This window comes from Vidua macroura, chromosome 2 (genome assembly GCF_024509145.1).
Source record: "Vidua macroura isolate BioBank_ID:100142 chromosome 2, ASM2450914v1, whole genome shotgun sequence".
Lineage (NCBI taxonomy): Eukaryota > Metazoa > Chordata > Aves > Passeriformes > Viduidae > Vidua > Vidua macroura.
In genome coordinates this window covers 67,610,833-67,622,610 of record NC_071572.1, presented here as the reverse complement: position 1 = coordinate 67,622,610, position 11,778 = coordinate 67,610,833, and the positions used below count along the sequence as shown (strand labels likewise).

Sequence of the window (11,778 nt, the reverse complement as noted above, 5' to 3'; positions counted from 1 at the left end):
AATAGTAAGAGCTGCCAGAGGCTGCTGTTTCAGGAGCAGCATCCACTGCTGTCCCCCTGGGCTAGCAGTGGCTGTGAGAGCCTGCCAAGGCAAGGCAGGGTTACACTAAACCCCTGGTGCCAGCTGCTCTGGCAGTGCTCTCAGGGAAAGGGAAGGGCTCTGTGTGGAAGCGGTTGTGTTTTCTTCTCTATCGGTGTGATCGTGGCCAACTACTGGGAAGGAAAGAGGGACTTTGGCTATGGAAGGGGCAGGAGACCGGATGCTCTGAACCCTGTTCCCAGTGGTTTTTGACAGTGTCAACTGTTTCCTGCACTCCATAAAAAAGGTGTTAAGGTGCTTGCTTAACATTGCTCTGGAGGTGTTATGCAGCCTTTCCCTGTGAAACACACTCACTGTATGTGAATCTGTTCCCTGAACACAGTGTCTGATGCATTAGTGACATGGAAAATAGCAGCCAACATGCCAGGGTCTGTCCTTGGAGCCCTGCACTGCTTTACTGCTGTTTTTGTTGCATTTTTCATAACCATGCTCTGCAGCTTCCTCACACACAGGGACAACTGAAAACCAACATTTAATGACATGTGGGTTAGTGAATGCATAAATGAATTTTGATTGACCTTAAATCATTGTTATTATTATCAAACATCACATCTTGACATCCCAACAATGGCATCTAATCCTTGTCTTAATCATGCTGATTTGTAATTAGTCACATAAAGCATCTCTTGTGAATGAAAACGATAGCGCTGGGTTTTAAGATGAAGGATAGTCTTAAAAGCAGAGCAGAAAGCCTTGGTATTGTACCCAGTTCTCTGTATTTTAGTCTGCTATGAATTTGTCAAAATGAAATGTGGAAAATCAGGAATTCAGCATATTGCCTTCAAGGGTGAGATAACTGCATGCCCTGGGTGAGGTCACTGGTTGAAGTTTTGCCAGGTACAGCAGGAACCATTGCCAAGCAGGTAACTGAGCATTATCTCTGGTAAGTGTAAGGGAGCCCTTCCAGCCCACTAGAACCAATGTCAAAACCTGGTTTTCTTTTTCTTTTCTTTTTTTTGTATGGTGTAAAATGAGCAGAAACCCTGAGGTCATGGAGTCCAGCCTCCTCCTGTGGCATGTGGCCTGTGATGACAGATGTCTTCAGAGAACTTGTAAACCCAACCTTGGAAAGGTTCAGCTTTTCTGTCCCATGTGACTTTGAGTCAAAGGGTGAACCTACTTGAGTTACTCTGAGAGTTATCAAAGCTCTGGCTTCGTGGCTGTTTTCTGCCTATATTTTCTTTCATTAGCATTTAACTCTTTACAGGAGAAGGTGCTGCCCTCTGAGGCATGTGGCCTTGTAGACAGTCATCCTTTGCTTTGCCAGGCCAGTGTATCCAGAACTTGGGGCCATGACAGTGTGATGGGCACCATGTCAGTGCTGCCACTGAAGAGAACTCCCTCCCTCACTCTCTCCCTCTTTCCCCCCAGAGGGATCCATGCTACTGCAGCCCCGGCTGGTAGGAGGGCTGCAGAGGGTCGTTCCCCAAAATTCAGTGCTAGGAAACATCTTGTGATGCTGAATGAACTTTATCACCCTGAATAGCTGCTGACAGCTGCTTGCCCTTGCAGTGAGCTCTGTGTGTGCTGTGTGGGGACTCTGGTGGTCACACAGCTCTTTGGGGTCCTGTTGGCCTCAAGGGCACAGCATTCACTACCTGTGGGGTGTTTCATCCTCCCTAGAGGAGACTGCAACCTGTCACCTCCCGCCAGCTCTACTGAGGAGTCTGATCCTTCTCCCTCTGCCAGCCCCCCCCCCCCCCCCCACCCCCCCGGTTCCGCAGGTAAATCAGGGTGGCGTTTTTTGGCTTTTTTTTTTTTTTTTTTTTTTCATTTCGTAGTTCAAGGAGAAGTGTGTGGTTAACACAGAGAGGTGTGTCTCTGGAGATTCAGTGCTGTCTTCATTAGTGGTGAGACACTGGAACAGGTTGTCCAGAGAAGTTGTGGACGTCCCATCCCTGGAGGTGTTGAAGGCCAGGTTGGATGGGGCTCTGACCAGCCGGGTCTAGTGGAAGGTGTCCCTGCCCGTGGCAAGGGCGTTGGAGCTTCAAGATCCCGTTCCAACCCAAACAATTATCTGATTCTGTGATTGACAAAAGCCCAAATCCTGACACTGCTGCCTCTTGGGCTGATCCGATTGCTCACTGCCAGCCGGAGCGTGATGAATAATACAACACGCAAACCGAGGCTGCTCCCTGAGGAGTGCATAATTTAGCAGCATCAAAGAAGGGCTTTCGGCTGGACAGGGCGAGCCGCCTCCGCACTCCTGCCCCTCTCCTGTGGGGTGTGTGTGCTCCCGCTCCCCTCAGCGCTCTGCTTCCCGACATTTTCCAGGCTTTAGGTGGAATTGTTCCACACGGAAAAGGGGGCAGGGAGAGGGGGGCCGGCGCGGAGGCCCGTCCCCATGGCAACAGCGCGGCGCGGCCCGGCCTGCTCGCTGGTGCCAGGGCCCGGCGGGAGGCGACGTTTGTCCCTCGGGAGCCGCCGTAGCGCCGAGCGGCCCCGCCGCTGCCACAGCAACCGCAACGCCCGGCGGCGGCAGCTCCTCGTCCCCGGCCGGGAGCGGCGGCGCCGGCGTGTCCCAGGGGAACAGGGAATGCTGGTGAGGACGTTCCCTAGCGCCCCGCGGGGGGTTCGGGTTCGCGGGTTTCTGTGTGTGTATGTTCTAGTACAGAAGGACAAAGCGACAGAAATCCGTCGCTCTGTTCCGCCTTTTGTTGTGGCTGTGCCTGAGTGTAACCGCGTAGAGGTGTTGTTACTAAGCTGTGCAGAACAGATGGTCACAGCGCACAACCCCCCCCGCCCCGCCACAGACACACCCCACGTAGAACAGAAGCAGGTGAAAATGAAGATTTGAGATTTTCTGAATACTTTCGGTCCTTCTTAGTGCTGAATCACTTTACTTCATAATATCCGAAATAGAATAGGAGCTGACTCAGGATTTTCTGGTGCCCCCAAGGCACCAGAAGGACATAGCATAAGAAGGACATGGAACTGCTGGAGCAAGTCCAGAGAAGGCCACGAGGCTGGTAAGAGGACCGGAGCACCTCCCCTGTGGAGACCGGCTGGGAAGGCTGAGGATGTTCAGCCTGGAGAAGAAGAGGTTGTGTGGAAACCTCATTATAACCTTCCAGTACCTGAAGGGACCCGTAGGGAAGCTGGAGAGGGACTTATTGTCAGGAACTGCAGTGACAGGACGTGGGGAAATGAGTAGAGAGTGAAAGAGGGGAAGTTTAGGTTAGATAAAAGGAAGAAATTCTTTACTGTGAGGATAGTGAGACACTGGAACAGATTGCCCAGGGAGATGGTGGATGCCCCATTCCTGGAAAGTGTTCAAGGCCAGGCTGGATGGGGCTTTGAGAAACCTGGTCTAGTGGGAGGTGTTCCTGCCCATGGCAGGGGGAGCTGGGACTAGATGATGTTAAGGTCCATTCCAACCCCTTAACATTCTGTGATTCTATGAAACAAGTCATTGAATTGGAAGTTATCTCTTCAGCCATGGCTACTTTATCTTACAACAGGAGAAGTTGATTTTTGTGCTGCTCCCCATTATTACACTTCACCTAAATGAATTAAATAGCATGTTCAGTGTGTTTGTATTGAGTGCCACAGACTGATGTGAACATATTTTTTTAAAGGCACAGTTAATCTGTGCAGCTTCTGTATCTGCTTATCATCATAATGAAATCACAGAGAAATAGTTCTTTTGTGCTGAATATGCACTAGAGCAAAGTGCATTAAATCTCCATTAAGATCCCAGGTATGTCATCACCCAAACCAAGGATATTTGTTAAGGAAGGGGCATTTCCCAGCAAAAATCATTATGTGTCATATGAGGTGGTGCAGGAAAAACATGATGGAAACAGATATAGTGTGGAAAGGCAAGGCAACAGTCTGAATGAGCTCTTAACATTTAAATTCTGAGAAATCTAGTGTGAATGAGTGATTCCAGTGGCAAGTGGTAGCTAAAAAGAAGTGAAAAAACTGATAGATTTTCTTGAACAACATATGGATCAGAGAAAACAAAGAGCTTTAAAAAGTTTCTGTACAAACAATTGTGCAGCAAAGAATGCCCAGCTTTATTACTACTCTAAAACAAATCTTGACTAAGCTTTGAGACTTAAAAGAACATCACCCTTTACCAACATGAAATACTGAGTTCTAAGGAGCAGAGCTGGTGTTCCTGCGAACAAATAACTGAGAATTCAGAGATGCTCATCAGAACTCAAAACAAAAGCTTGCAAGATTGTAAGCAACATCTGCTGCATGAAAGGGTTTTTACAAAGCATGTAGACAGATTTGAAAGTCCAGGTGCAACCCTTGCTGATTCTCTGGTTCTGTGATTCTTGTCTGGAAGGGCAGGATGGTCACACAGCATGAGCTGTCTTGCTGTTCTAGGGCCATCCAGAACCAGAGCTCTCTCTCTTACACCCCATATTGTCTTGCCACATGGTATCATAGAATGTTAAGGGGTTGGAATGGACCTCATCAAATTGTGACCTTCCTCCCATGGGCAGGGACACCTTCCACTAGACCAGGTTGCTCAAAGCACCATCCAACCTGGTCCTGAAGACTTTCAGGAATGGGGCAGCCACAATCTCCCTGGGAAACCTGTTCCAGTGCCTTACCACCAAAACAGCAAAGAATTTTATCCTAATAACTACCCTAAAATTCTCTTCTTTCAATTTGTACCCATTACTCCTTGTCCTGTCACAACAATCATGATCTTTGGTATATTGAAAATGACACTGATTAATCCTCCTAGAGACACATAGAAGTGGCACCTTCAAGCCTACAGCAGAGGGTACAAAAAGAACAGGAACTTCTGAATAATTGATGTTTTCTTCTTCTGTGCTGCTTTTGTAAAAAGTAATATATTATTGAAGGAATGATGAGGGGTTAAAGCTATAAACAGAGCAGAATCAGCTCTCCAGGCTCATGAGTGCCTCCACATCTTTAAACTTTTGCGTCTTTGATGCGGGCAGCAGGCAGTAAGCCTGGAGCACCAAGCGCTGGCATTTAAGCAGTCCTTCAGGAGCTGGTGGCACCAGTGTGCTATGCAGTACAAAGATTTTTTAAAAGATGCAGTCTTTATAGTGGCTTATCTTCAGTTTTGTCATGAACATGATTAAATCCAGCCTGATTAACAGGTTAGTGAGTGTTTAAACTGCATTTAAACAAGTTAAGATATAAACAAGGTAAGATACAAGCAAGAAGTTCATAGCATTTCTAGCTAACATAAAATAGTGGTCTCTTTGTCCAAGCACAAGGCTAACTGTTAAAAGATCATGAGTTCTAATTTAAGCTCTGTCAGAGACGTTAAATCCCCTTGATTTGCTTAAACTCAAACTCTCTCTGAGTAGCCCGAGCTGGAAAGGCCAAACCATTTATGTTTATGAGCCATTGGTGATCCTTGGTTCTGAGGATGGCACAGTCCAGTGGCCGTGTTGAACATGCTTGTATTACTACTGCTCACAAGTCTGATGTGGGTGTCACTAGAGTTTGAAAATGTTTTATTCCTTCTCCTTTTTGTAGTATTACTCTAACACATCACCAAAATGAGTGAAAAGGAAGCTCAAGGAGATCTTGATCAAAAGGAAGATCAAGCAGATGTGGGTGATTCAACAGAAAATGCAGAATATGAGGATGATTTTGAAAAAGACACGGAATGCCTAACTGATGAAGAAGAAAAACAAAACCTTGGTGAAAAAGAGGTATTTGTTATATTAAACACTAGTTGTGTTATTTAGAAGACAAAATTGAGTAATACTTGGAATCATAGGCACAAATTCAGTATTGCTTGAAATGTGTAGGTGCATTTACTGAATTTTGACAAGGAAGGTTATTTGGAATTATAGTGAAAAACATTTCAGCTAACTGGTTAATTTGGTTATAATATCTGTCAAGCAGAAAATTCAGTGTTCATTGAAAATGTTACTTTTTTTCAAAAGTACTTCTGGGTTCCTTTAAGTGTTTGTATAACACTCATTGCAGTTTTATGCTGTCACTAATCACTTCACTGGTTAGTTAAACTTTGTGTGAATGTGAACATGAAAAAAATGAAGAGACTTGTTAGTGTCAAAAAAGCTGTTAGTTATGACATGCACTGTGTGACAACTTGGTTCAGAATGAAGATAGTTTGTACTGCTCTTCTCTCTCACTGTTTCTTTTCTCTTTCTTTGATAACTGTTCTTTTGTTGAGAGAAGAGACTAGTTTATTTTAATTTTTTTTAGAATCCTGAAGAAAAGGAAGAGGATGTTGAAGCAAAAATTCTTAAAACTGCAGACAGCTTTCAGGAAGACAATAAAGAAATTAAAGAAAATCTAGATCAGCTTTCAGAGGCAGATGTAAATGTGAAAGTGATATACTCAAATGAAAACTATTTGCAGTCTGGGGCAGATATTGAACAGGAGGACCATGAATCTGATGCTGAGAGAGAAAGCTCTGTCCAGGAATCCAAGCTGGAAAATGAGCAGGAACTGGATGAGGGAGAATATGAGGATGAAGAAATAAAGCGTTACGTCTTGGAAAAGATTGAAGAAGCCAACAAAGAGCTGGAAAATCAGGCTCCTGTGGATAAAAACAGAGAACGGAAATTAAAATTTGAGGATGAGGTGGGTCTTCAAGCTCCTTCTTCAGAAGATGCTGAAGTTGGTAAAACTGACCTTGCAAGAGGAGACGATGTTTCAGATGGGCTGTCTCAGCTGAGTATTTCTGATGACAAGGGACAGAAAAGCACATCACTTTCAGAATGTGCTGGCTCAGATGAGGAGAAGACAGATGGTAAAATTCTAGTTGAAAAAGATGGAAAGTTTGAACTCTTAAGTATACGTGATATTGAAAGCCAGGGCATTTTGGCCCCGATAAGTGTTTCTTTTACAGATATTGAAACTCAACAGACTACAGAACTCTTCAGTTCTTTGCCCATTGCCTCTCAAGCAAAAGAAATGTCTCCATCTGACCCTAAGCAGCAGCCAGATTCTGCTTTGAATAGTGCAAAAGATGTGGGAAAACAGAAGACTGAGTGTGCAAACATACGCGTGAAAAGCTCCACTTACAGTCTTACTCCCAGACAAAAAGAATTTAGAAGGCAGATAGAACTAAGGAAAGAAAGACTGAAGAGAGAGGTAAATATATAGAGAAAAGTAAATCACAGTGACCATCCTATTCTGCTCCACAAAGACCATGTGCTCAGGGTATTTACACCATTCTTCTTTGATAAAAGAGGCAGCAATAATAGTTGTACTAGTAATAATAACAACAACAACAATAATAATAATAACAATAATTCTCTGGGGTTTGTAGACAATCTCTCAAAGCTCCTTTCCCAGAGTGGCATAGGACCATGCCTTGCTCAGAGGAGAAATGAAGCATTTATTTAATACATCCTTCATAAATGGGCCTTCTGTTATAGTTTTCTTACTGCTTTTGCTTCTTGACTCTCTCTCTGTCTAGGTTCTCTTACAGTCCCACAGTTTATGGAATGTAGCACATGGTGTCACATCTGCACATACTGTACTGCAGTGCAGGAAGTTTACATTAACCACAGTAAGGCTGGGGCACGTTTGGGTACTCAAGATGTATGGACTGGGCAATTATCATATGGGAGAGTGTTCAGTCATAATATAACATTTACATAGCAGAGTGACTGTAAGAACCCTTTTAATTCTTTCTCAGCTCCTTACACAGAAAAAAAAATATAATAGAGAGTCAGCCTCTGACAGCTGTAATGAGGACTTCAGAAATCTTTACCAGAGTGTTAAAAAATGGTGATTTTTTTTCTTCTTTTTTCATTATGATGATACAATTACAAAAAGGTAACTTGCTATGGATGTGTTGCTCTATAAAAGGAGCATGAAGCACCTGCCATTTTTCTGTGCCATGATGTTCTAATTAAGCTGGCTAAGTAGCTTCCAAGGTTACTTTCTATCTGTGGAAAGCTCTAGCCTACTTTATTTGAAAAGGTTGCTGAGGCTCAGTTTAGTAATGAGGGGTATGAAATCTGATGAGCAATTGAAGTGTTTTCTTTGTGCACACAAGACTAGATCTCTTGAAACCATACTCTGTGTATTTAATGTAAAAGGTAGGGTAGTGAGGGGAAGGAAGGTTATTTTCCTAACTGTGTGTGCTAAATTTCTTCCTTGTTGGCTGACTTATGGAAAAGTAAGGATGTGTTACTTCTTCATTCTGGAATGGAATTCTTCATTCTGTGATGGATTTCACAGACATTAAACATTTCTTGACATTACTAGAATCTATCTGCTTCATTTTGGTGGAGTTTCTTTCATTCCAGTAAATTAGAAATGGTAATTTGGAGGATATAAGGAAGTTGTGTGTAGGTAGGAGGAACATCATCTATTTGCAAGATTAGATTTCTCAAAGTATTGAAATGAGTAGGGATTATAGCTTTTGTGTCAAAGACAGTAAATCCTGGTAAAAAGTGTCCTAATCAGCTTTCTGAAGCATTAATTGAAACTTTTTCTCCTCCTTATAGATACTTACATTAGCTAAAATGTAATTAATAAGTAAAAGAAACTTTCCTCAATTCTGTAAATATCAGTTCATTTTGTACACTTGAAAAAAGCCTGAAGCTATTAATACTCCTTAAGTAAATACATTGCAATTTCATGTCGAAAAAAGGTCCTTATTTATAAGGTAATGCCTGCAATCCATGTGTTGTTAAATATCCTTTAAGGTTCAGTGGTCCATCAAGCCTGAGAGCTGCATTTATTTCTAAAATGTATCGATTTAAAGTGATTCTAAGCTAACCAGAGATACTGGGCCGACTTAATTTTGAGTTTTTGCCTGAAGCTATTTAAATGTCTGTGAGTCCAGAGGAAATAGAGGTCATCACAAAACGGATTAGACTGAAAGTGTTTGAATATATCACTAACAGAAGTGCTCCAAGCAATTTCTTCCTAAATGTTGTATCAGCTGTGATGCAGTCTTTGAGTATTCTTGTTTCATCTGTATTTTAGTGTGTCTCTCATGCAATTCAAATGGCTTGTTGCCTGCAACAGTCTTTGCAGATTAAGATAATTCTCTTAAAAACTAAGTTTATTCAGTTTTCCTTCCATTTAAGGAAGAAGAAAAGAAAAGAGAACTAGAAGAAATGAGGAGAAGACAGAATGAAATAGTTTTTAGAGCTTGGTTACAGAAGAAGAAAGAACAAGTACAACAAGAAAAGCGAATTCGTCGTGCAAAGCAGCTGGAAGAGCTGAGCATTAAAGTAAGGTCTCCCTAATGTGGAACTGGGATCTATAGTGCTCTTGTTAAAATAGAAAAACCAAATTCTAAACCTGCCTTCTTAGCTAAGTGTATGAAAATTTACAGCAATGGGAAATGTTCTTGTTAAATTGTTTTCGGTGAAGAGGCAGACTTGTGGGTTTATGATTTATCTGCTTAGCAGAGTGGCTTGCAATGCAGAAGCAGCACACATGAACTTAACTGTAAAATCACAGGGGTTACAGTGATGCTTCCATATACCAGGAGAAAACCTTGACTGAGCCCTGAGTGAACAAGCAGCCAGAAGACTCTTTGAAGTGTGTTCCTTACCATCAGAACTTGTTAGTAAGCAGTTAATGCATGTGACCTGATCAAAACCTGGAGATTCAGATGCTGTTCTAAAATTCTTCTGCCTTAAAGTGATGGGCTTGAAAAGCTAAATTCAGTACTTTTTAAAACATAGTGCTTTGAATGCTTGCTCATGTATATATTCTATGCCAAATTAGCATATGCTCTAGTGTGTTTATAAAGCATGTTTCATGGAGGGGAGATGCCAGCAGAATGCAAAAAAAAGCTATTATAATGTGATTATTATAAAGGGTATTTACTGATAACCCTTGTGTATACATGTCTTTTTTATTAATTAGAAGGTGCACAGGGATCCAGAAGAAGCCTACAGGTTATGGCTTAAAAAAAAGCACCAACAATATGTGAGAGAAAGACGGATAGAAGTCTTGAGACGCCAAACTGAGGAAGTGGCCTTTTTTACAAGTGCAGAGGATTGTGACAGAGCTTTCAGAGAGTGAGTAGGGTCATTCCTAAGGGACCACATTTGAAACTTTTGTAGTCTGTCATCTCAAAACTGTAGCTATCTTATGGTACATCTTTGCTACTGAAGTCCTCATTGTTTTGGAGGGTTTTTTTTCACATGAATATGCCCTTTTAAACTTACACCCTAACAAAAATACATCAGTTCCTTGATGCTGTTTGTTCACTGCTGTGAAATTATTTGTCAGAACCTGAGCTGAAAAGAGTTAATTATTTTTGCTAAAAAAGGGATCTTCTCCTCAAACCCTTGCTGCCTGTTCTGGAGCAACTGTGGGTTGATTCAGTCTATGAAATGAGCATAAAGCTAATCCAGTTTAACAGAAGGGGAGGGTGTAAAAGTGGGTACAAAAGCAGGGGAATTGGGGTGGGAAAGTAGTGCTTTCTGTGTTTGGGTATGGCAGGCTTTTAGACTGTCTCAGCCATGACACCCAACTTCAAGACATGGTGGGCTCCAGTTAAGTGGGGGACAAGTCTCCTTTGAATGGATAATGTAAAACTTGAAATTACAACTGCCAGTACTTCTGCTCCTCTTTCTCTCCACAGCTGGCTGAGAAGGAAGAGAGAAGAGAAACAAGCAGCCGAGCTAGCTGATAAAGAGAGAGCCAGGCAGCTTAGATTAGAAGCCAGAAGAGCAAGAAAAATGCAAAACATCCACTATATTTAATTCCAAGCCCAAATCCTATTGTTTTTCAGATCATTAGAGTTGAAAATTTGATGTAGCCACAGAGTTCTTGGTGACAATCTTAATTTTTATGGCTTGAGTTTTTGTCCTTTACAGCTACTTTTTGTGGTGTTTTTAAAGCTTTCAGGCAAGTTTAACAATTATCTTCAGTGACAATGATTTTACTATCTATTTATTTGTAATTTAGTTAAAAAGCCTGCTTTAATGCATAACTCAGGGATCTTCCTCGTTTAACCAAATCTAAATGAGTTCAAGATCTGTATATGAGGGTGGCGAAATACACATTCCCTTCTTTAAAAGGCACTTCATACTCAGCTCCATCATGGATTCCTGGACGCAGGCTACTGTGTAAAATGTTGAATTTTTGGTGGATTAATATTGCTGTTTGATGCTGCTAGTGATTAAGATTGTGCAAGGTGTTATGTTGTTGGAAAATGATGTTTCTTGTACCACTTCCTATTGATCTGTTGACCAGCTCTAAACCAGAGGACTGTGTTCTTTTAGGTTCCTGGAAAGTGGTGATTGAAGACTAATGTGTAGGTGATCATGCAACAGGTTTTGAAACTTACTTCTGTAAGTCATATTCAGTAGTTTTCTATTCCATGGAATTAAAGGCGTGTGAAAATTATGACCTTTTTCCAGTAGTAAGGAAGCTAGGTTCCTTATATAAATGTCAATGTTTATTATAATAAATCTACCAAACTACATCACCTTACCTAGCTAAATTGTGAACTCTTGACAGAGAACATGCCAAAGTCACTCATGAAATCGTAAAGTTAGTGCAAGAAGAAGAGCATTCTATCCAGCTGTATGCCCCAACAGATTTTGATTCTGGCATTGCTTTTTCAACATTCACAGTGTTTTCTGGGAGTACTGCAGCAGACAGAAGTGTAGTAGATGCAAAGCAGATTTGCTGGTAGTATTTTTCTCGGTTGTTTTTGGAGCTACTTACAGGCACATTGAGAGCACTGGTGTTAGACTGGAGGCTGCTCTGTTGCAGCTT

General features: G+C 42.1%; 1 protein-coding gene across 1 annotated transcript; it reads left to right on the top strand.

Moving 5' to 3' along the window:
- Window positions 1-2,535: 2,535 nt before the first annotated feature.
- Window positions 2,536-10,812, top strand: CCDC181 (coiled-coil domain containing 181). Its single transcript, XM_053971307.1, has 6 exons — window positions 2,536-2,641; window positions 5,575-5,753; window positions 6,274-7,167; window positions 9,123-9,269; window positions 9,913-10,067; window positions 10,637-10,812. The coding sequence occupies exons 2-6, from the start codon at window positions 5,598-5,600 to the stop codon at window positions 10,755-10,757; spliced, it is 1,473 nt and encodes a 490-aa protein (XP_053827282.1). The 5' UTR covers window positions 2,536-2,641; window positions 5,575-5,597; the 3' UTR covers window positions 10,758-10,812.
- The last annotated feature ends 966 nt before the right edge of the window (window positions 10,813-11,778 follow it).